The sequence below is a fragment of the Martes martes genome, assembly GCF_963455335.1.
Source record: "Martes martes genome assembly, chromosome: 1".
Lineage (NCBI taxonomy): Eukaryota > Metazoa > Chordata > Mammalia > Carnivora > Mustelidae > Martes > Martes martes.
The window spans coordinates 203,590,579-203,608,946 of NC_137888.1; the positions used below are offsets into that span (position 1 = coordinate 203,590,579).

Here is an 18,368-nt window from a genome sequence, read left to right on the forward strand (position 1 = left end):
TCCTCCCCATGCCCTCTCCAGCACGCTTCTCCCTCTTTGTCCCTCACATGCCGCTCAAGCCCTGACACTCCTGGCCCACGTATTGATGCCAGGCTGGAGCAAGTTTCTCTTCCCACATCACAGGGACAAACATCCTCTCTGTACACATCCTTCCTGAGCGCCTTCTGATTCTGGCTTTCCTCCCGACCTAATGATGGTCCCTGGGGGCAAGTCACAGAACTTCTCGTTCCACAAAACAAACAAACAAACAACACCACAAAAGCTCTTGGGGCGCCTGAGTGGCACAATTGGTTAAGCATCCAGGGTTCTGGGATCGAGCCCCACATCTGGCTCCATCCATGCTCAGCATGGAGTTTGCTTAAGATTCTCTCTCTCCCCCTCCCTCTCCCCCTCCCACTCCTGCTGTCTCTCTCTTTCTTTAAAATAAAATTTAAAAAACAAAAAATACAAAGCTCTCAAGCCAGCCAAAGGCAAGGATCTTAAAAGCATCTTGCTAAGTCAAAGAAGCTGGTTTGAAAAGGCTGTATGTTGTGGGATTCCAAGTGCACGACCCGGAAAAAGCAAACCTATGGAGACCATAAAAGATCCATGGTGGCCAGGGGTTGGGATAGGAAGGATGAAGAGATGGGAGCGCAGGGGATTTTTAAGGCAGAGGGATGATGACACCATCACAGCGGACTCAGGTCAAAACCCAAGGAAGGTACAATACAGAGCGAACGCTGATGGAAGCCGTAGACTTCAGATAATAATATTGCGAGACGAGAGCACAGACTCATCGGGTGTAACAAACACAGGTTGGTAATGCAGGACGTAAATAGTAAGGGAAACAGTGGTGCGGGGTAGAGTGTATGGGAAGTCTGTACTTTCTGCTCGTTTTTTTATGAACCTAAAATTGCTCTAATACTTAAAGTCTGTTATTAATTAAAAAGACAAACACAGAGCCTGCTGCCAAGAGTCACCAGGATTATTTCCCTGCCAGCTCAGAGGGAGCCTCTTACCCTGCTGAGAGTCACAGGCTTTGGAACGGGAAAGGTCCCACTGGCCTGCTTTCTTGCCAGGAGCCGCCGAAATTGACTTCGTTCCCCTCTTCATGCCTGTTTTCTTATCTGTATAATGGGAACCATGGCGGTTGCGAGGTCTGATGGGATGTCATATAGGATGCACTTGTTTTATCAGCATACTGTGGACACTCCATCCCCAATGGCAGTGGATCCTTCTGTCTCCCTCTCCTTGTGGACTGTGGGCATGCAAGGACCAGCCCCAGCCAACGAAGGCTTCATCCATCCCCCACCCCACTCCATCCATCCCCAGGGCTGCCCCCTCCCAGCAAATGCTTAGGCATCACAACCCTTTCCTCCTCTGTCCCCTGCAGTGGAGACAAGATGAGAAAGACATTGTAATACTGAAGGGGGAACAGCAGAAGTTAGGATTGAGTGTCTAGACTCTGGAGCTGAGAGTCCTGGATTGGAAAGCCAGTTCCAAAGGCCCCCTTTGCAGCTCACACCCAGAGCTACGGCCACACTGGGGCACCTACCAGAATCCGCAGGCAGATCAACCGTCCCTTCCCTGGGACTGAGGCTGATGCAGGACTCTGTGAGGCCCCAGAGGCTGCCGGGAGGTAGGGAGGATGCTAACCACCCTTCCGTACCGCCCCTCATCTCCCACCCCTCCTCACTCCCCCACCTCCCCTCACCTCACCCCCCACCCCCATATGCAGCCAGTCCCCAGACCCCAGAGCCCTGCAGCTGCGCTTACAGGCCACTGGGGGCAGCAAGAAATGACCATGAGTTCCCCAGCAAAAAATCCTGCCATCTGAAACTCAGAAAGGGTTCCGCGCCACATGGAGATGGACAGTAAATAACCGGGATTCGGGCACCAGACACTCTGCAGGTTTACTTCTTGAATTCAACCAGGAAACAAAACCTTGGTGCTTGGAAAGGCCCACATGCGACAGCGCTGGCCCCAGTGTTCGTGGGGCTGGATGCCGCTGCGGGAGGAGAGCAGGACGGACAGTCTTGGTGGCCAGTCCCAACCATGGGAGTCCAGGATGAGCTACCAACAAGGCCAATGGGGACGTCCGAGCCATCCTGGCTGTGTCGTCCGGGATGTCACCACCAACACTGGGTCACCATCACCAACGAGGCCAGCGGGGATATTCAACAGGCTGGAACGCCCAAGGCCCAAAAGTCCATCTCGGACACCACCCCCCAGGCACGAGCCCTCCCCTGACACCACTGCTGCCACTCCTATGGGTCCCAGCAGTAGCCATGACAAATGGGGACACCGAGAGTCCTCTGCCAGGGTGAGCACCTGAACGGTGAGCCGAACAGCCACCCAATGTAATCTTCAAGGCCCCTCTAACAGGAGCTCCGTGGAGACGCCTAAAAGGAGACATCTGGGCAGGGGCAATGTCCAAGGGGTAAGAGTTGATTCTGGAACCTTCCAGGCATCAGGAAGGGCAGACAGTGTACGGGAGACCCAGCAAAGATGGTCAAGTGCAAAGGGCAACTGACCCAGCCTGGGAGATCTCTAGCTGGCCTAGAGGTCCCTTAACAATGCCCCCCTACATCCAGGTGAGTGGCGCGGACCACCTGTGGCTCCTCTGCTCAGGGGGGAGGATGGAGGGTCTGCCTGGCACTCGTACAGGGCGAGGATGCCCTGGAGTCCAGCAGCCTGGGGAGGCCTGGACAGAGGCCCCTTAAGGCACAGCTGAGAGGGAGGCCAGGAGGCTCCACTCTGGGTCCAGGACCCAGCAGGGACGACCAGCAGAGGCCGCGAGGGCAATGAGGCCCTGCACAGCTATAGATCCCAGGAGAGAGCAGGAGAGGAGAGAGGGAAGAAGTGAGGGCAGATGGAATGGGGGGAGGAGAAGCAGGGAGAAGACAGACAGACAGACAGACAGACACACACACACACACGCAGGAGCCAGAATTCAGGCAGGAGAGAGCCTAGAGAAGAAAAGAGGAGAGCGAAGATAGGAGAGCTGTGGGCTCCTGCTGGGGTCCAGCTGCTCAGCACTAGGATGGCCCCACCTGGAGCATCTGGGCCAGCCCCTCCCCAGGCAGGGCTGTCTGGCTCAAGCCTGCCTCACCGGCAGGGACCAGCTGACAGCCTCTAGCGGGCAGAGGAGGAGCGTCAGAGGGCAAAGGCACCCGAGCAGATGCGGGTGTAGACACCCTGGTCCAGCGGCAGGTAGTGGCCCTGCTTCAGGTCCAGGAAGAAGAGCCTGTCCGAGGTCTGGCGTGGGTCGAAGCCCTCGTGCTGCAGTCGAGTCTTCTGGATCTTGAAGGTACCTGTGGGGGTGGGCATGGGGTTTCTCAGCTATTGGGGGGAGGGTTCTGGGATCCCCAAACTCACCATCCTGTCCTACACCTCCAGGCCTCTGCATAGGCCATGCCCTCGACTGGAAACATGTTTCCCCGTTTTGCCGGCCTGATTCCCCCTTGTCCTTCAGATCCTGACTTCATGCCCCCTCCTCCAGGGAGACCTCCCTGCCCACTACCCCATCACAACCCCAAACACTGTGGATTCCCTGCCTGGGTACATGTCCACGCCCCATGAGGCCAAGGCAGGGCTGAATCTGCCACAAAGTAGGTCGGAGGTCAGCAACACAGAGCTGAGGGCCAAATGCAGCCCATCATCTGTTTTGTAAAGAGTTTTTACTGGCACGAAGTGACACCCACTCATTTACACACCATCCAATGCAGCTTCTGCACAACAGAGGCAGAGGTAAGTTGTTGGGACAGAGACTGCATGGCCCAAAAAGACCTGAGAATATTTACCATCTGGTCCTTTAAGAAACAGTTTGCACTCCCTGTGGTGGACAATTAAAGAAAAGTTTCATGAAAATTAAGGCTCAGGGGTAGGGTGAGTAGGAAAAAACCGAGGCAGGAGACCTGTGTGCGTTAGAGTTGAGAAGGTTTCTCGTTTTAAATAAAACTTCAGGGCACCTGGGTGGCTCAGTGGGTTGAGCCACTGCCTTCAGCTCAGGTCATGATCCCGGAGTCCCGGGATCGAGTCCCGCATCAGGCTCCCAGCTCTATGGGGAGTCCGCTTCTCCCTCTGACCTTCTCCCCTCTCATGCTGTCTCTCTCTTTCTCACATAAATAAATAAAATCTTTAAAAAAAATAAAATAAATAAAAATAAAACTTCAAAAACACAAACCATAAGATTAAAAAAAAAAGGTAAGTTTGTATCAAAATGAAAGGCTTCTTTTCAACAAAGGCCCCTTTAACAAGGTTGACAGTTAAGACTCCCAAAGAGAAGACTCCTGATGTCCGAAACCGCTAAGGAATTAACATTGGGACTATTAGGAGAAACTTCTGGTCAAGAAGAAAAAGAGAGCAAGGCTATAAAAGATGGACAAAAATTACAAACAGGTGACTTATAGGAGCGGGAACCTCCTATCTCTGCGAACCTCCAAGGTACTAATACGATTTGCTCAAATTTCCTAGTCATCAGAAAAATATGGGAAATGGAAAAAATGCACCAAACACTGCACAATGCCTACGGGGGCTGGAATCGAGGAATGGGAATAAATAATGATGCAGAGAAAACAAGATAAGGCCCCTACATGAGCCCACGGTGCCCGCTGGCCATGGACCATTGCAATCAGACTTGGCAGGGGGGCCCAAACCAGGACAAATAAGCAAATGGTTGCTGAATCAACAGACAGGTAGACAGACAGACAGAGGCCGCACCTGTGGTGTCCACCTGGGGTAGGAGGCGTAGGAAGATGGGCCGGGCATAGGGCGCCAGAACCTTCTGCAGCTCTTGGTACAGCGCATTGGGGCTCAGCTGGCCGTGGGGGTCCGCGATGGCTGCCATGCCTGCTTTTCCCTCCACTCCTGGAGAGAGAGGTTTTGCTAAGAACACCCCACCTTTTGTCCCACCGCAGGACTGGATGCACCCTTGGAGGCCCCTGGCCTCTGACGTCCAGCCCCTGCCATCCGAGATAACATTTGCTGGAACAGTCACCGTGTTACTGAGCTCCCGTGGCACTCCCTGCAACAGTGAAACAGTAGCTTTCCTGATCCCATTTTCCAGATAAGGAAACCAAGGCTGATTATCATCCATGAGGGGTGACTCCAGATCCAGGGCCCCTATCCCGGCTGCCGTGTGCAGTTACCCAGGTTGAGCACTGCCCAAGGGCACCTGTGCCTTCAAGCTCATGCAGGTTTGGCTCCTCTGGGGCTGCCATACCCTAGGACCAACCCCAGAACCCCAACTTGCCTGGCACAGCCACCCCGTACACAGCCACGTCTGTCTGGCCCAGCAGGCGGCTCAGCACACTCTCCACCTCTGTAGTGGAGACATTCTCCCCACGCCAGCGGAAGGTGTCCCCACCGCGGTCCCGGAAGTACATGTAGCCCAGCTCATCCATCACCAGCACATCACCTGGCAGAGGGGAGAAGGAGAGGTGAGATGGTGGCCCACCATCCCCATAGCCAGCACCCCGCCCCCGGGGTCTTCGCACCTGAGAGGTAGGCACTGTCACCCTTGCGGAAGACACTGTGGGCAATCTTCTTGCTGGTGGCACTCTCGCTGATGTAGCCATCGAAGCGACGCAGTGGGTCCTGCTGGTTGATCTGGCCCACAAGGAGGCCGGGCTCCCCTGGGGAGGAGGCCACCCTCAGGCTGTGCTGGGTGGGCAGGGGGTGGGGGCCCCAGTTCCCCAGGGGACTGGGCAGGGCCTGGCTCACCGGCCTGACATGGGATACAGAGGCCCTGGGCATCCCGCAGTAGTTCCATGGTGTCCTCATTGACCTTCACCAGCCGGATGGGGTACACATGGGGTAAGATACGGCTGTTAAAGCCACAGGAGCCAACCTGGGACAGAGCAATCTGAGTTGGTGAGAAGCCCCGGGGGATGGCGAGGGACACAGCATTCTCCCCACGGACACCTTGCCTCTCCTGCCCCAGGGACTGGAATTAACACCCCCTGTGTTGCCTGAACTCTGTGACCCTGGGTGATCTGAAAAAGGGGGTCTTTTTTTCTTTTTTAAAGATTTTATTCATTTATTTGACAGGCAGAGATCACAAGCAGGCAGAGAGGCAGACAGAGAGAGAGGAGGAAGCAGACTCCCTGCCGAGCAGAGAGCCCAATGCGGGGCTCCATCCCAGGACCCTGGGATCATGACCTGAGCCGAAAGCAGAGGCTTTAACCCACTGAGCCACCCAGGAGCCCCTGAAAAAGGGGGTCTTAAGGGCAGTGCCTCCTTCCTGGGACTCAGGCTCCCTCTTCCCCGCCTTCCCAGCTGCCTTTGCAATCATGTGAGGAAACCCGCTGACTGGTCACCACTTCCTGGTCCATAAAATCCTCTGCGCTGGCAGGAAGGGAATGCCTAGAAGGACCCTGAAGCCCACTGCCACCTGGCTCAATCCAATGAGTAGAAATGCCTGTCTCTATGCTGTTGGGCATGTTTATTACAGCAGCAAGTTCCGTGAGCATGGCCAGGGTACCTTCCCGGACTGTCTATTCAACAGATACGCATGGGGCTGGGGGAGGGGGGCTGGCTCTCAGGTACTGGGGCCCCAACACAGAGACAGACAAAAAAGGAATCCCTGCCCCCAGACGCTTGCTTTATCATGATTTTCCTGATCTATGCCTGGCTTGGTAGGGCTGCATAAGAGGAGGGTCCTGCTCGGGCAGAATGGAGACAGTGATTGCTAACCCTCAAAGCATCTGCAGAGAGCCCGCTCCCTGGGGGTGCTGTGCTGAGTTCACAGTCTGCTGGGGATCCAACAGACCCAGGGAGCCATCATCCCCATTTACAGATGACGAAACCAAAGCCCAAGGAGTCTGAGTGACTTCCCCGGTAGGAGGAGATGAGCACGCCAACCCCGGGCCAGGACCCCCAGGTCCCTGCTCACCCCTGATAGCCCCACAGGTAGGAGCTGAGGCTCAGGAAGGCTGAGGCCCTGGCCCAAGGGACACCACCTGACAGAGGACTTGAACTCTGGGGGCACAGACCCAGGACTGTGTGTGGCCCTGCCAGTCCCAGGAGCTCCCCCTTCCCCCCACCCTGTGCGGCTGGCAGGGCCCTCCCAGCAGGTGAGGCTGTCCTACCAGAATGGGGGGCGGGGAGGGGAGGGGGGCGCTGGGGAGGCCAAGGTGGCAGCGATCCCGAACGTGATAACCTGCCCACGCCCACCCCCCCACAACCCCCATTCCCACCCACCTTGCCATCCATGTTGGCTATACTGCAGTTGCACTCGGTGGCTCCATAGAACTCGCCGATCTGGCGCACACCGAAGCGCTCAGTGAACTCCTCCCAGATGTTGGGCCGCAGCCCATTGCCCACCGCCAGGCGCACGCGGTGCCGCCCCTCCGCCTCGCGCACCGGCTGCTTCAGCAGGTAGCGGCAGATCTCCCCGATGTACTGGACCACCTGGGGGGGGTTGGGGAAGCAAGGGGTGGGCCCGAGGGGAGTCACCCCTCCGACCTGGGTGCTAAAACCAAATCATCTTCAGGGCGATGTAAGACCCACCACCCCCCCCAACCCGGGGCCGTTTGCGCCTACCCCTTGCTGGATGGGGGTGGGGGGCAGGAGGATGCACTCAGCGACTCTCATGCCCCTCCCCACGCTGTCTCCAGGGACCCCCGCGTGTGCCACAGGCAGCGCAGGAACGTGGGGCACACCGCTGACACCCCACCAGCCAGCCCTCAGCCCAAAGCCCTAGCTCTGGGGGCTCCACTCCCAGTGGGGAGGGGTGCATCTCCCAGATACCTCAGGCGCCTTCCAGTCCTCATCTCTGGGTTGACTCTAAATGATTACCACCAACATCCCCAATTTTACTGAGGGTCACCAACAGTAAGTACCTGGACCAAAGCTGATAACGGCGGAGGTTGATTTGAAGCTGGGCAGCCTGACCCAGGAGTCTGAATGAAGCAGTTACGTGCTCGGGATTAACCGCCAAGCTGAACATCACAGCTTCCAAGCACTCACACCTTCCCCTCACACACAGGACAAAGTGCAAATTTCTGCCAGTGGCCAACTCCCTCCGGCCCCACCATCCTCACTGCCTCCTCTCCTTTCATTTCCCACCAACACCCGCTGCCACCAGGGCTCCTCCTCAGGGCCTTTGCACATGCTTTGCCCTCTGCCTGGGGCATTCTTCCCTGGGATGCATCTGGGCTCTCCAGTTTTGGGACAAAGGTAACCGCTGGGGACAGACTGTCCCTGAACACTGCTTGCTAAATCTCTGATGAGAAAACAAATGTGCTGAGTACTCTCTCCCACCAAGCACAGAGTTCATTTAATTCCCCCAACACCCCATGTTGGACATGAAGCCCTGAGATCCACAGAGGGAAACAGCGTGCCCAAGATCTAACCAGGAGGCAAGCAGGGATGGGGCAAGATTGGAACCCAATGGTGCTAAGTTCTCTCCCTGGGCCCCTAGGCTCAGGTCCCTGCTTTTGCCTGTGGCCCAGCCCACCCATCTCCAGGGCAGAACGACGGACAGGGTCTGGCCAATCAGCCCAGTACAACCTCAGCTACTAAGTGGTTCAAGCCTAACCAGAATTAGACCAATAAGAATCAGCCCTGGGACTTCTGATAAACCAAAAGGAAGAGAAAGGTTCTTTATCTCCTGGAGCTGCTGGGAACCTTCCCAGAGAAGCAGAGCTGGGAAGGAAGCTGCCACTAAGGAAGGAGAAAGACAAGAAATGGAGACGGACTGAGGCACTCCTGGATCAGGCTGTGCCTGAAGCTGTCCCCATGTGGAATCTTCAGGTCCATGAGCTAATAAATCCCCTTCTTCAGGAAGCCAGGGTTTAGGTTAGGCTTTTGGCTCCTGTCAAATGATGCAAAGTCCTGCCCTGAGCAGCTCTCAGCTGTTCTCTTCAGGCCGGGGGAGGGATGCCAGCCATGATTGAGGCAGCTGAGGGGGTAATGACCCCTCCCTGTGGCCCTGAGGCTGTGTCCCTGCACTGAGAGCAAACACTTGATCTTTACCTCTGGTCTGGACCCTCAGACAGACCCAGTGCTCAAGGGAAGACAACTCAGGTCAGTTCAGAGAGCCATACATCAGTGGGCCTATGCTAAGACCTCCAGCCTACAGGGTGGCAACCGGATAGAAACTGGGAACTGGGGGGCCCCCTGGGGGACTCAGTCAGTTAAGCATCTGCCTTCAGCTCAGGTCATGATCCCGGGGTTCCGGGATCAAGCCCTGCATTGGGCTCCCTGCTCAGCAGGGAGTCTGCTTCTCCCTCTCCCTCTGTCCCTCCCCACCCGCCCCCCTGCACTCTCTCTCTCTCATAAATAAATCTTTTTTTAAAAGGCGGTTGGAAAAAAAAATAAAATAAAATAAAAAGGGGGATGGGAAGATGGGATAACCAGGTGATGGGCATTAAGGAGAGCACACGATGGAATGAGCACTGGGTATTATATGAGACTGGCGAATCACTGAATTCTACCTCTGAACTAAGACAGTATATGTTAATTAATTGAATTTAAATTTTAAAAGATTGGATGAATAGGGGGGGAAAAAAAGATTCTGGGAGGAGATCGTTGACCAGGGACCTTGCCATGACTCCTGTGTCAGGGTGATCTTGTACTTCAAGTGCACACACCCCAGTGGGGATGGAAGGATAAAGGCACCACATACTCAGTCCCCCACAGATGAGAAGGGGTCCAGCCCTGTCTCCTGCCTGTCTGTTGCTATGCATCTAAGAAAGTGGGGTTCTAAATGACAGCCTGCTGTCTCTGGTGAGGATAGGTGTACTGTAATTTGGGGCCGGGGCCATGGCCACCGTTTCCCCATCCAACAGCCAGAGGATGGGATTTCTGAACCCAAATGCATGCGCTTGTTTTAGCAACATTCTTGTTAAACTTGACCTTTGAGGATTTTGTCCTCTATTCCTTAAAGGGCCCCTAGTGTTTCCTGGGTACCTTCTCTTGACACAGAAATTCCCCTTCTTAGAATAGACTATCAAGGGTCTGGAGATAGTGACCAGTGCCCAATGGGAGTATGGCACGTCAATGACAAAGAAAGGGACCACCAGACACTGCCGGCCTTCCAGGACAAAAAGTTGAACTTGAAGCTGATCAATTATCTAGACCAGAGGTTCTCAACCACCAGCAACTCTGTCCTCCCAGAACACTGGGTACATTTTAATGTTCACAAGCTGGGGGGAGGGGGTCTAGTGATTTGGGGTCAGGAATGCTGCCGAATATCCTATAGTACATAGGGTGCCCCCGCCAAATGATCCAGCCCCAAATATCCTTAGCATCATGGCTGAGAAACACTGCATTGTACCCAACAACTCCCAACGGACAGGAAACACCAGGGATAGAGGAACATGTTAAGAGACACCCCAGCAACGTCTGGGGCTGAGCTTATGGGGTATTTGTTTGTTTGTTTTTTTCCTTTTGTTGTTGTGTCCACATATACATAACATAAAATTTACCATTGTGAGCACAGTTCGGTAGCATTAAGAACACTCACCCTGTCGCGCAGCCACTATTATCCATCAGGATTCCTTTTATCTTATAGAACTGAGACTCTATCCCCACTAACCACTGACTCCCCACTCCACCCCAGCCCCACGTACCCACCTGCCTACTTCCTGTCTCTATGACTGTGACCGCTCTAAGTCCCTCATATAAGGGGGATCATACAACGTTTGTCTCTGGGTGACTAGCTTATTTCCCTCAGCACAATGTCCTCAAAGTTCATCTATGTTGTGGAATGTGCCAGAATTTCTCCCTCTTTAAGGCTGAACAATATTCTGTCATATACACCACCTCATGCTTATCCATTCACTGGTTGGTGGCCCCTAGGTGGCTTCTATACTTTACCTATCATAAATCGTGCTGCTGGGAACAGGGATATACAAATATCCCTTCGAAACCTGAGAGGCAACGTGGGGGGTTTGGGGGATAGGGAAGGAAAAAATGAAACAAGATGGGATTGGAAGGGAGACAAACCATAAGAGACTCTTAATCTCACAAAACAAACTGAGGGTTGCTGGGGGGAGGGGGATAGGGAGAGGGTGGTTGGGTTATGGACATTGGGGAGGGTATGTGCTATGGTGAGTGCTGTGAAGTGTATAAGCCTGGCGATTCACAGACCTGTACCCTGGGGCTAAAAATACATTATATGTTAATAAAAAATTAAAAAATTTAAAAAATATATCCTTTCAAGACCCTGCTTTCAATTTTTTTGTTTTAACAACAGTCCTTACCAGACACAAAAGGCCACACACTGTATAAGTCCCACTTACAAGAGATGTCCAGAACAGGCCAATCCATAAAGACAGAAAGCAAATTAGTGGTTACCCAGTTTGGGGTGGGAGGTGCTAGGGGTGAGGGGACGGGGATGGGGAGTGACTGCTAACGGGTTTTCCCTCTGGCGTGATGGAAATGTTCTGGAACTAGACAGAGGTGATGGCTACACAACATTGTGAATATAGCAAACACCACTGAACTGTTCGCTTTAAAAATGGTTTCTTGGGGTACCTGGGTGGCTCAGTGGGTTAAAGCCTCTGCCTTCGGCTCTGGTCATGATCCCAGGGTCCTGGGATCGAGCCCCGCATCAGGCTCTCTGCTCAGCAGGGAGCCTGCTTCCTCTTCTCTCTCTCTCTCTCTCTCTCTCTCTGCCTACCTCTCTGCCTGCTTGTGATCTCTATCTGTCAAATAAATAAATAACAAATCCTTTAAAAATTTTAAAAAATAAAAATGGTTTCTTTTATACGAATTTTGCCCCCAAAACAAAGTCGTTCTCATCTTTTGGAGGTTTTCCCAAAGCATTTCTGTGAAGGACACACACCTCTCTCTGGGGGCTGCTTCACAAGGACGCAGAAGGAGGGAGGTGGGTGGGGCTCGAGGGGGCGGGATGGGGTGTCTGAAGGCCCCCTGGGGCCAGTGACAGGTGCCTGGGAATCACCTGTACCTTCTTCTGTCCATGTTCATGTACACAGCCTTTGCCCACAACCCGAAAACAGAGCATTCCTAGGAAAGCTTTCATAAGCTGAAACGGCGTCAAGCATATCCCCTGATACCTAAAAGTACGAATTACACTTCACTTTTACGAAAGATATACATCAGTACTAGAATGCGTGTTGTTTTTTTTTCTCGTAAAAGAGAAAATCCTCTTTGGAGTTCTTTCGGTTAGCGAAATCAGGGGTTGATGTAGGTCTTTCCCCACAGCGAAGCCGTAACCGGAACTTTCAGAGTGTGGACTATCTGTATTCATGACTCCTGATCATCAAGTTAATAAAATAGACTTCCGCATTTCAAGACTTGGTTTAACGATGTTCCTCGAGAGTTCCCCATGAGCAAAACGGAAAATCCTCAAAAGTGGAGCCGATCCCAGCCTCTGCCCCCAGGGGTCCCCAGGATGCCAGCCCAGAGCCCCACCCTGCCCAGCTGTGTGACCTGGGTAGCCAGCCTGACCTCTCTGGTCCCCACCTGTCCAAGCACGGCAGGCACCCGCCAAAACTTGCCAGTCCCTGGCCACACCCCCTTCTCTCCTCTCCTCACTCCTTCTTCCTGGAGGAACCAGTATATAAACCCCCCAGGGCACTGAGATCCTCAGGCTGGTTTCCTCTCACGGTGGAGGGGAAAAGAGAGGAGAGGACAGGACCTAGTCCCCCTTATCCTCTCCCCACTCCAGGACCATGGATGTCCTCCACCTCTATCTCATGCTCACCCTGCCTGGAAGCCCCACACCTTGTGGCCCTAACCAGCCCAGAGCGGGGACTGGTCGCACTGGTCTCATTTCCTGATTTCCTGGGGCCACCAGCAGGGAAGACTCCTGGGGCACAGGGCGGACTCTTTAGAGAACTCAGGCGGCCTGGGCCCCACCCCATGTCTGTAGTATAGGCCTCAGTCTCCCGGCCTGCAAAATGGTCTTGGTGATGCCTCTGCCCACTCTCACGCAGTCATGAGGATCCACTAAGTTTACATGGGGGAAGGTTTAGCCTGGGGCGGGCCACCCTCCTGTCCCTCTCCAGAGCCCCCATGGCGGGGCGGGTTGGGGGTGGTGGTGCTTGGAGGGTGGGTGGGCGGGGGAGTGTCTGCAGGGCAAAGGCGGCCTGGCAGGTGGAAGGTGGGGCCACGCGGGAGGGGCGGGGCCTGACCGTGCAGTTGTACTTGACGCAGTCATCCCAGAAGCGGCTGGCGGAGAACTTCTTGCGCAGGACCACCGTCAGCCCGTAGATGAGACACTGCCCCACGCCCATGATGTTCCCTGCAGAGGGCGGGCTCGGTGAGGAGTCCCCAGTCACTGCCCCCCACCCCGCCCCCACCCGCCCGCGGTACCTGCCGTGTGGTACAGGGGCAGGCAGTCATAGAGCACGTCCGCCACCCGCATGCTGTAGGCGTGGTGGCCGAAGGCTGCGATGCGGTAGTACCTGCGGGGGCGGGGAGTGCAGGGGCTGCGACTTACATCCTCCCGGGCATGGGAGTGGGGGGAACGTGCAGGAGAGGGGTGCAGCAGGGGGAGGGGCGAGGGGGGAGGGGAGGTGGCAGAACACCGCAGGGACCCAGGCAGAGCCAGCCCAGCTCACAGGGGTGCTGGAAAGGAACGTGCTGCCAATAACTGTCAATGGTTCTAGGGGCCACGAGAAAGAGGAGAGCAGAGAAACGGAGAGGGGCTGAAGGTGACACAGCCAGAGAGGCTGGGGAATCCTGTGTGGGGAGGTGACACATGAGCTGAGACCTGGTGAGAAGGAGCCATGGTGGAGGCTGGGGAGGGCCGGGGAAGAGCGGCCAGGTGGAGGGCACAGCATGTGCAAAGGCCCTGAGGCCAGAAGGACACTGGTGGCTCTGAGGAAGTGTAAGGAGCTGAAAGGCTAGGAGTGAGGGGTGGAGAGAAGGAAGAGGACAGCAGAGAGAATTGGCAGGCGTTGTACAATGCGACCATGGATTTTACTCTGAGGGCCAAGGCAGGCACAGGGAAGTCTGGCACGGGGGGCGGGTGGGGGGGTATCTGGTTTAGGATTTTAAACCCTCCTGCGGCCACTGAGGGGAGCAGGGCCATTAGGGGCAGGAGCAGGAGCAAGACACCAAGGAGGGACACAGAGCACCACTGTCCCAAGATGGGCTGTGGGTTTTACTGGGTTGAGACAGAAATGTTCCCAAGATCCCAACAAGATTGAGGGAAGGGGTCAGCCATAGAGGCGACCTGGAGTCACTCCCCAAAGCTGGGATAAGGCCCATGGGCCCCTTACCTGCTGTGCACTACAATGGCAGCCTTGGGCAGCCCTGTGGTCCCCGAGGTGTAGATATAGAAGAGTCGATCTGCAGGAGATGCGTGTGTTGGAGACCGAAGACTGGGTGGGTGGGATGAGGGGACAGGGTAGGTAGGCACTGGCAGAGGAAGGGTGTCCCACCCTGGCCTCACCATCCATGCCCTTGTCAGGGGGCTGTGCCAGGGGGGCTGTGGAGGCCTCCTTCAGCAACGGGTCCAGGAGCTGGGTGTCTGGCAAGATGCCCTCAGGCCCCAGTTCTCCGGAGCAGAATTTGACCAGGCTCTTCCCCAGCTGTCCGCTCACCTCGGCCACTGCTGCAGCCCAAAACATGTCACGGTCAAGGACGGCCAGGGCCCCTCCCAAGGCCTGGGATGCACCACACCATCTCCCGGTCCTGGAAACCCGGTAGTCCCAACCCAAGATGATGCGTGCACCCAAGCTCACCTGCCGCCAGCTCCCCTCCGAAGATGAGGGCCTTGGCCCCCGAGGTGCCCAGGCAGAAGGCCAGGGGCTCGCGCCGTAGGTTAACATTGAGCAGAGCGGCTTCCACGCCCACCTTGGCCAGGCCCAGCCAGAGCCCCACGAACTCCGGCCGGCCCTCCAAGAAGATGGCCACCACGTCACCTGGTGCGAAGCCCAGCTGGCAGAAGAGGTTGGCCACAGCATTGGAGTAGGCATCCAGCTGCGCAAAGGTCCAGCACACATCACTGCCTGCGTCCACCAGTGCCAGGCGATCCGGCTGCCGCCGCGCCACCACCTGGAAGATCCTCGGGATGGTGTGGCGGGCGCGCTGGTGCCTCCGCAGCTCCAGACGGACACGGATCAGCACGAAGAGGCCACTGGGGGGAGGGGGGAATGGAGGGGATGGGGTCACTGGGTGCCCTGCCTGGCCTCCAGGAGACCTCTCTCAGCCTCAGCATCTCCATCTGGAGAAAGCAGAGGGAAAAGTCCCTGCACCCCCAAGGAAGGCAAAGGTTCAATAAGGACCTTTTGGTCGCTGGGTCTCTTGGGGTACTAAGGGCATAGAAAGGGCAATTTGCCAGCCAACCCAGAAGTACACAGATGGTCAAAGCTGGCCATGTCATGCCATGAAAATCAGAGTGACTCTGTCTTTCTCCACCCCAGCTAGCTCGGTGACCCTGAGGGAGCCAGGGTCCAGTCTTGTCCTTTTTCTCTCCTGGAACATCCAGAGCCTCCCATGGACCCCACCACCACCTTTAGCCTAGATTCCTCATGCTGCATCCACCCCAACCTGGTGTCCTTATCAATTCCTCCAGGAAGACTTCCAGGGCTCGGCCCCTGCACTGTGCCCGCTGCTCCTCCATCAAGCGTAGAGTCCCCCAAATGGGGCCAAACTGGGGCAGGCACTGGCTGGGCTCAGAAAACTCTCTCTTGCCCACCTTGGAAGCTCTCCCTATCCCCTATTCTCCATCAAAGCCCCTGTGCAAAGCCATTCGATAATGGGTATTCCCCCCACCCCTAGATCGTAAGCACCCAAGGGGAAGTCACATCTGGTTTGGCTGAGGAGCCTGGCACGTACTAGGTGCCCAATAAGCAGGCTGGACTGTGCTCATGTCCCCAAACCTGGACCTCAGTGTACCCTCCATCCCTGGAGGTAGCAGCCAGCACAGAGTCAGACTCTTCCATTCATCTCCCAAATGATGAGCATCTCCTGTGTGCCAGGCCCCCAATAGGCAAGACCCAGTGGTGACCCGGACATAACCCTCTCCCCCTCCAACTTTCTCCTGCTCCACCTCCCTTTCCATCCTGCTTCCCCTGCCAGCTCCCCCTTGCTCACTCACTCCAGCCATGGGGCCTCCTTGTTGTTCCTTGAGCACACCAGCACACTCCTACCTCAGGGCCTTTGCACAGGCCATGCCCTCTGCCTAGACCACTCTTCCACCATCCACATTGCTCCTACCCCACTTCCATCAGGTCTTAGCTTAAATGCCACCCTCTTCAGGTGGCCATTCCCGGACACCCATCTGTTACGGTACCATCACCACCACCCCCTCTGATCCCTGCTTTGTTTATTTTTCAACACGGCACTTACACTGTCAAATGCCCCGTGCAGTTTACTGACCTACCATCTTGCTGCTGGGCTATCTCTCCCTGCTCTGGATGACAGGCACTTGTGTCTATTTTTGTCCTAGGCCCTGGAGAGACAGCCGTGGAGACAGACCAAGGCCCCACTCTCCTGGAGCGCAGTGAGCCTGCCACAGATAATCCCCAGGACACTGCTGGAGGGAGAGAGAGAGAGGCATCTGGAGCTCTCATGCCAGACCTGAACCCCGCAGCCCAAAAAAAGCAGCCACCTCTTTATGGCTGGCCAGACCTTTGGTGAGAGGAGGGGCAAGGTCCCAGGCCAAGACCTCTGTGAAGAGGGGCAGGACAGGCAGGGGGACAGCTGTGAGGACCAAACACAAAGGGTCTTGGACAGGTTACTGCCCACCAGTCCCCTCTGGGTGCCTGCCCTGTTACTCTCAGGGTGACTGATGGCCTCTAACCACAGAGCTCTGCTCATCCAAGCCCCTGTTTGCAGTGACCAGGGGAAGCGACGCCTGCCTCCCACCAGGAGCCTGGCACATAGTAGGTGCTTAGCAAAGAGAGGCTGAACAACTCCCTTCAAGACCCTGAATCTGGAGCCCAGGAGCCCGCCCCTCCCTGGTGACCAGTGCAGAGGCACGGATTCCTTCATGCCCACACAGCGAGCACCTGCTTTGCACAGGTGAAGCTGATCAGGTGGGAGACGCAGATCAGTGGCGGGGGGGCCAGAGTGAGCGCCGGGGGGCTGAGATACTGATGGCAAAGGGGCGGGAGGAGTCTTGTGGGGAGATGGGGATGCTCTGTATCTTGATGGTGGTAGTTACCTAGATCGAAAACCCCAAACGTACACTTAGCACGGGTACATTTCATTTTATGTAAGTGATACCTCAAAAACAACCCATGGAAACAGAGCCGATTGGCAGGTGCCAGGGGCTGCGGGGAGGGGAAATGACTGCTAATGGGAATGGGGTTTCCTTTTAGGGTGATGGAAATGTTCTGGAACCAGATGGAGGTGGTGGTTACGTAACTGTGAATGTGCTCGATGTCACTAAGGTAAATTTTATACACACTTCACTACAATAAAAATGAACAGGACAACTCAGGAAGAATATCTTGCGGCAAGGTTAAAAAGGGGGCGTCTTTGCCTCCCAGAGACAGACTCTAGAAAACTAACAGGTGAAAGGATGTGCCAGTGGGACTCGGAGAGCGGAGGAAGAGTAAGTGAAGGTCATGATGTTGGGGGATGGGCACATGGGCTCAAAACATTATTCTCTCCACTTCCGTAGGCAGGAAATCTTCCATAATAAAATCTTTTATTTATTTTTATTTTTGGGGGGGGGGCAAGGGGCAGAGGGAGACAGAGAAAGAGAATTTTAAGCAGGCTCCATGCTGAGACAGGGGACTCGATCTCACGACCCCGAGATCGTGACCTGAGCCGAAAACGGGAGACGGATGCTTAACCAGCTGCTCCATCCCGGCACCGTCTCCCCACAAAAATGTTTTAACCCTCCAAAGGGCCTGTGAAGCCCCGCTTGCCCCAGCCCCCATCTGTCTGCCCACTTCATCCTGCCCTCTATTCCTCTAGCTTTCTCTCACCTCCTTCCCTGATTTTCAGCCTGGCAAAGGTTCCTGCCCCTGGGCCTTTGCCCATGCAGTTGCCACGGCTGAAATATTCTGCCCCAGACGTCTCATCAGGCTTCCTTCACATGCTTTACCTCTCAGCTCCAGTGTCTCCTGCCTGGAGAGGTCTTCCTTGCCCTCCCCAGCTTGGATCACTATGGCTGTTTGAGAACCTGCCTGCAAATTCCCTGACAGTCTTCGCTTCAAAAGGCAGGTGCTATTTCCCTGCCCCTTGGGAAGGGGCAGACTCAGGGACTCGCTTCTAACGAAGAAAACATAGCAGCAGTGATGCTGTGTGACTTCCGAGATGGGGGCACAGAGACAGCACCCCCATCCTCTAGGCACACCGATGTTCTCACACTCTCTGGGGACAGTGGCCCTCAAAACCCAGCACCAAGTTGCAAAGAAGCCCAGACCACGTGGAGAGCCCACGTACAGGTGTTCTAACAACACGTCTGAGTGAACAAAACTTCGGGTGATTCCGGTCCTGGATTCTGAGTCAGC

At 55.4% G+C, this 18,368-nt stretch overlaps 1 protein-coding gene across 4 annotated transcripts in view; it reads right to left on the reverse strand.

Annotated features, from left to right (window-relative positions):
• Positions 1-1,869: 1,869 nt before the first annotated feature.
• SLC27A1 (solute carrier family 27 member 1) overlaps positions 1,870-18,368 on the reverse strand; it is a 33,985-nt gene continuing 17,486 nt past the window's right edge. For 2 of the 4 annotated variants that reach the window (XM_080805364.1, XM_080805366.1), the window contains exons 3-13: positions 14,643-15,037; positions 14,351-14,512; positions 14,178-14,247; positions 13,267-13,358; positions 13,086-13,195; positions 7,183-7,392; positions 5,704-5,830; positions 5,478-5,615; positions 5,234-5,398; positions 4,702-4,848; positions 1,870-3,293 (exon numbers count right to left, since the gene is read on the reverse strand). In XM_080805364.1, coding sequence (XP_080661490.1) covers positions 3,136-3,293; positions 4,702-4,848; positions 5,234-5,398; positions 5,478-5,615; positions 5,704-5,830; positions 7,183-7,392; positions 13,086-13,195; positions 13,267-13,358; positions 14,178-14,247; positions 14,351-14,512; positions 14,643-15,037 — 1,774 coding nt within the window. In that variant the 3' untranslated portion in view covers positions 1,870-3,135. Of the gene's footprint in view, positions 3,294-4,701; positions 4,849-5,233; positions 5,399-5,477; positions 5,616-5,703; positions 5,831-7,182; positions 7,393-13,085; positions 13,196-13,266; positions 13,383-14,177; positions 14,248-14,350; positions 14,513-14,642; positions 15,038-18,368 lie in introns of all 4 variants that reach the window. The other 2 variants (XM_080805363.1, XM_080805365.1) reach the window with 1 other exon arrangement.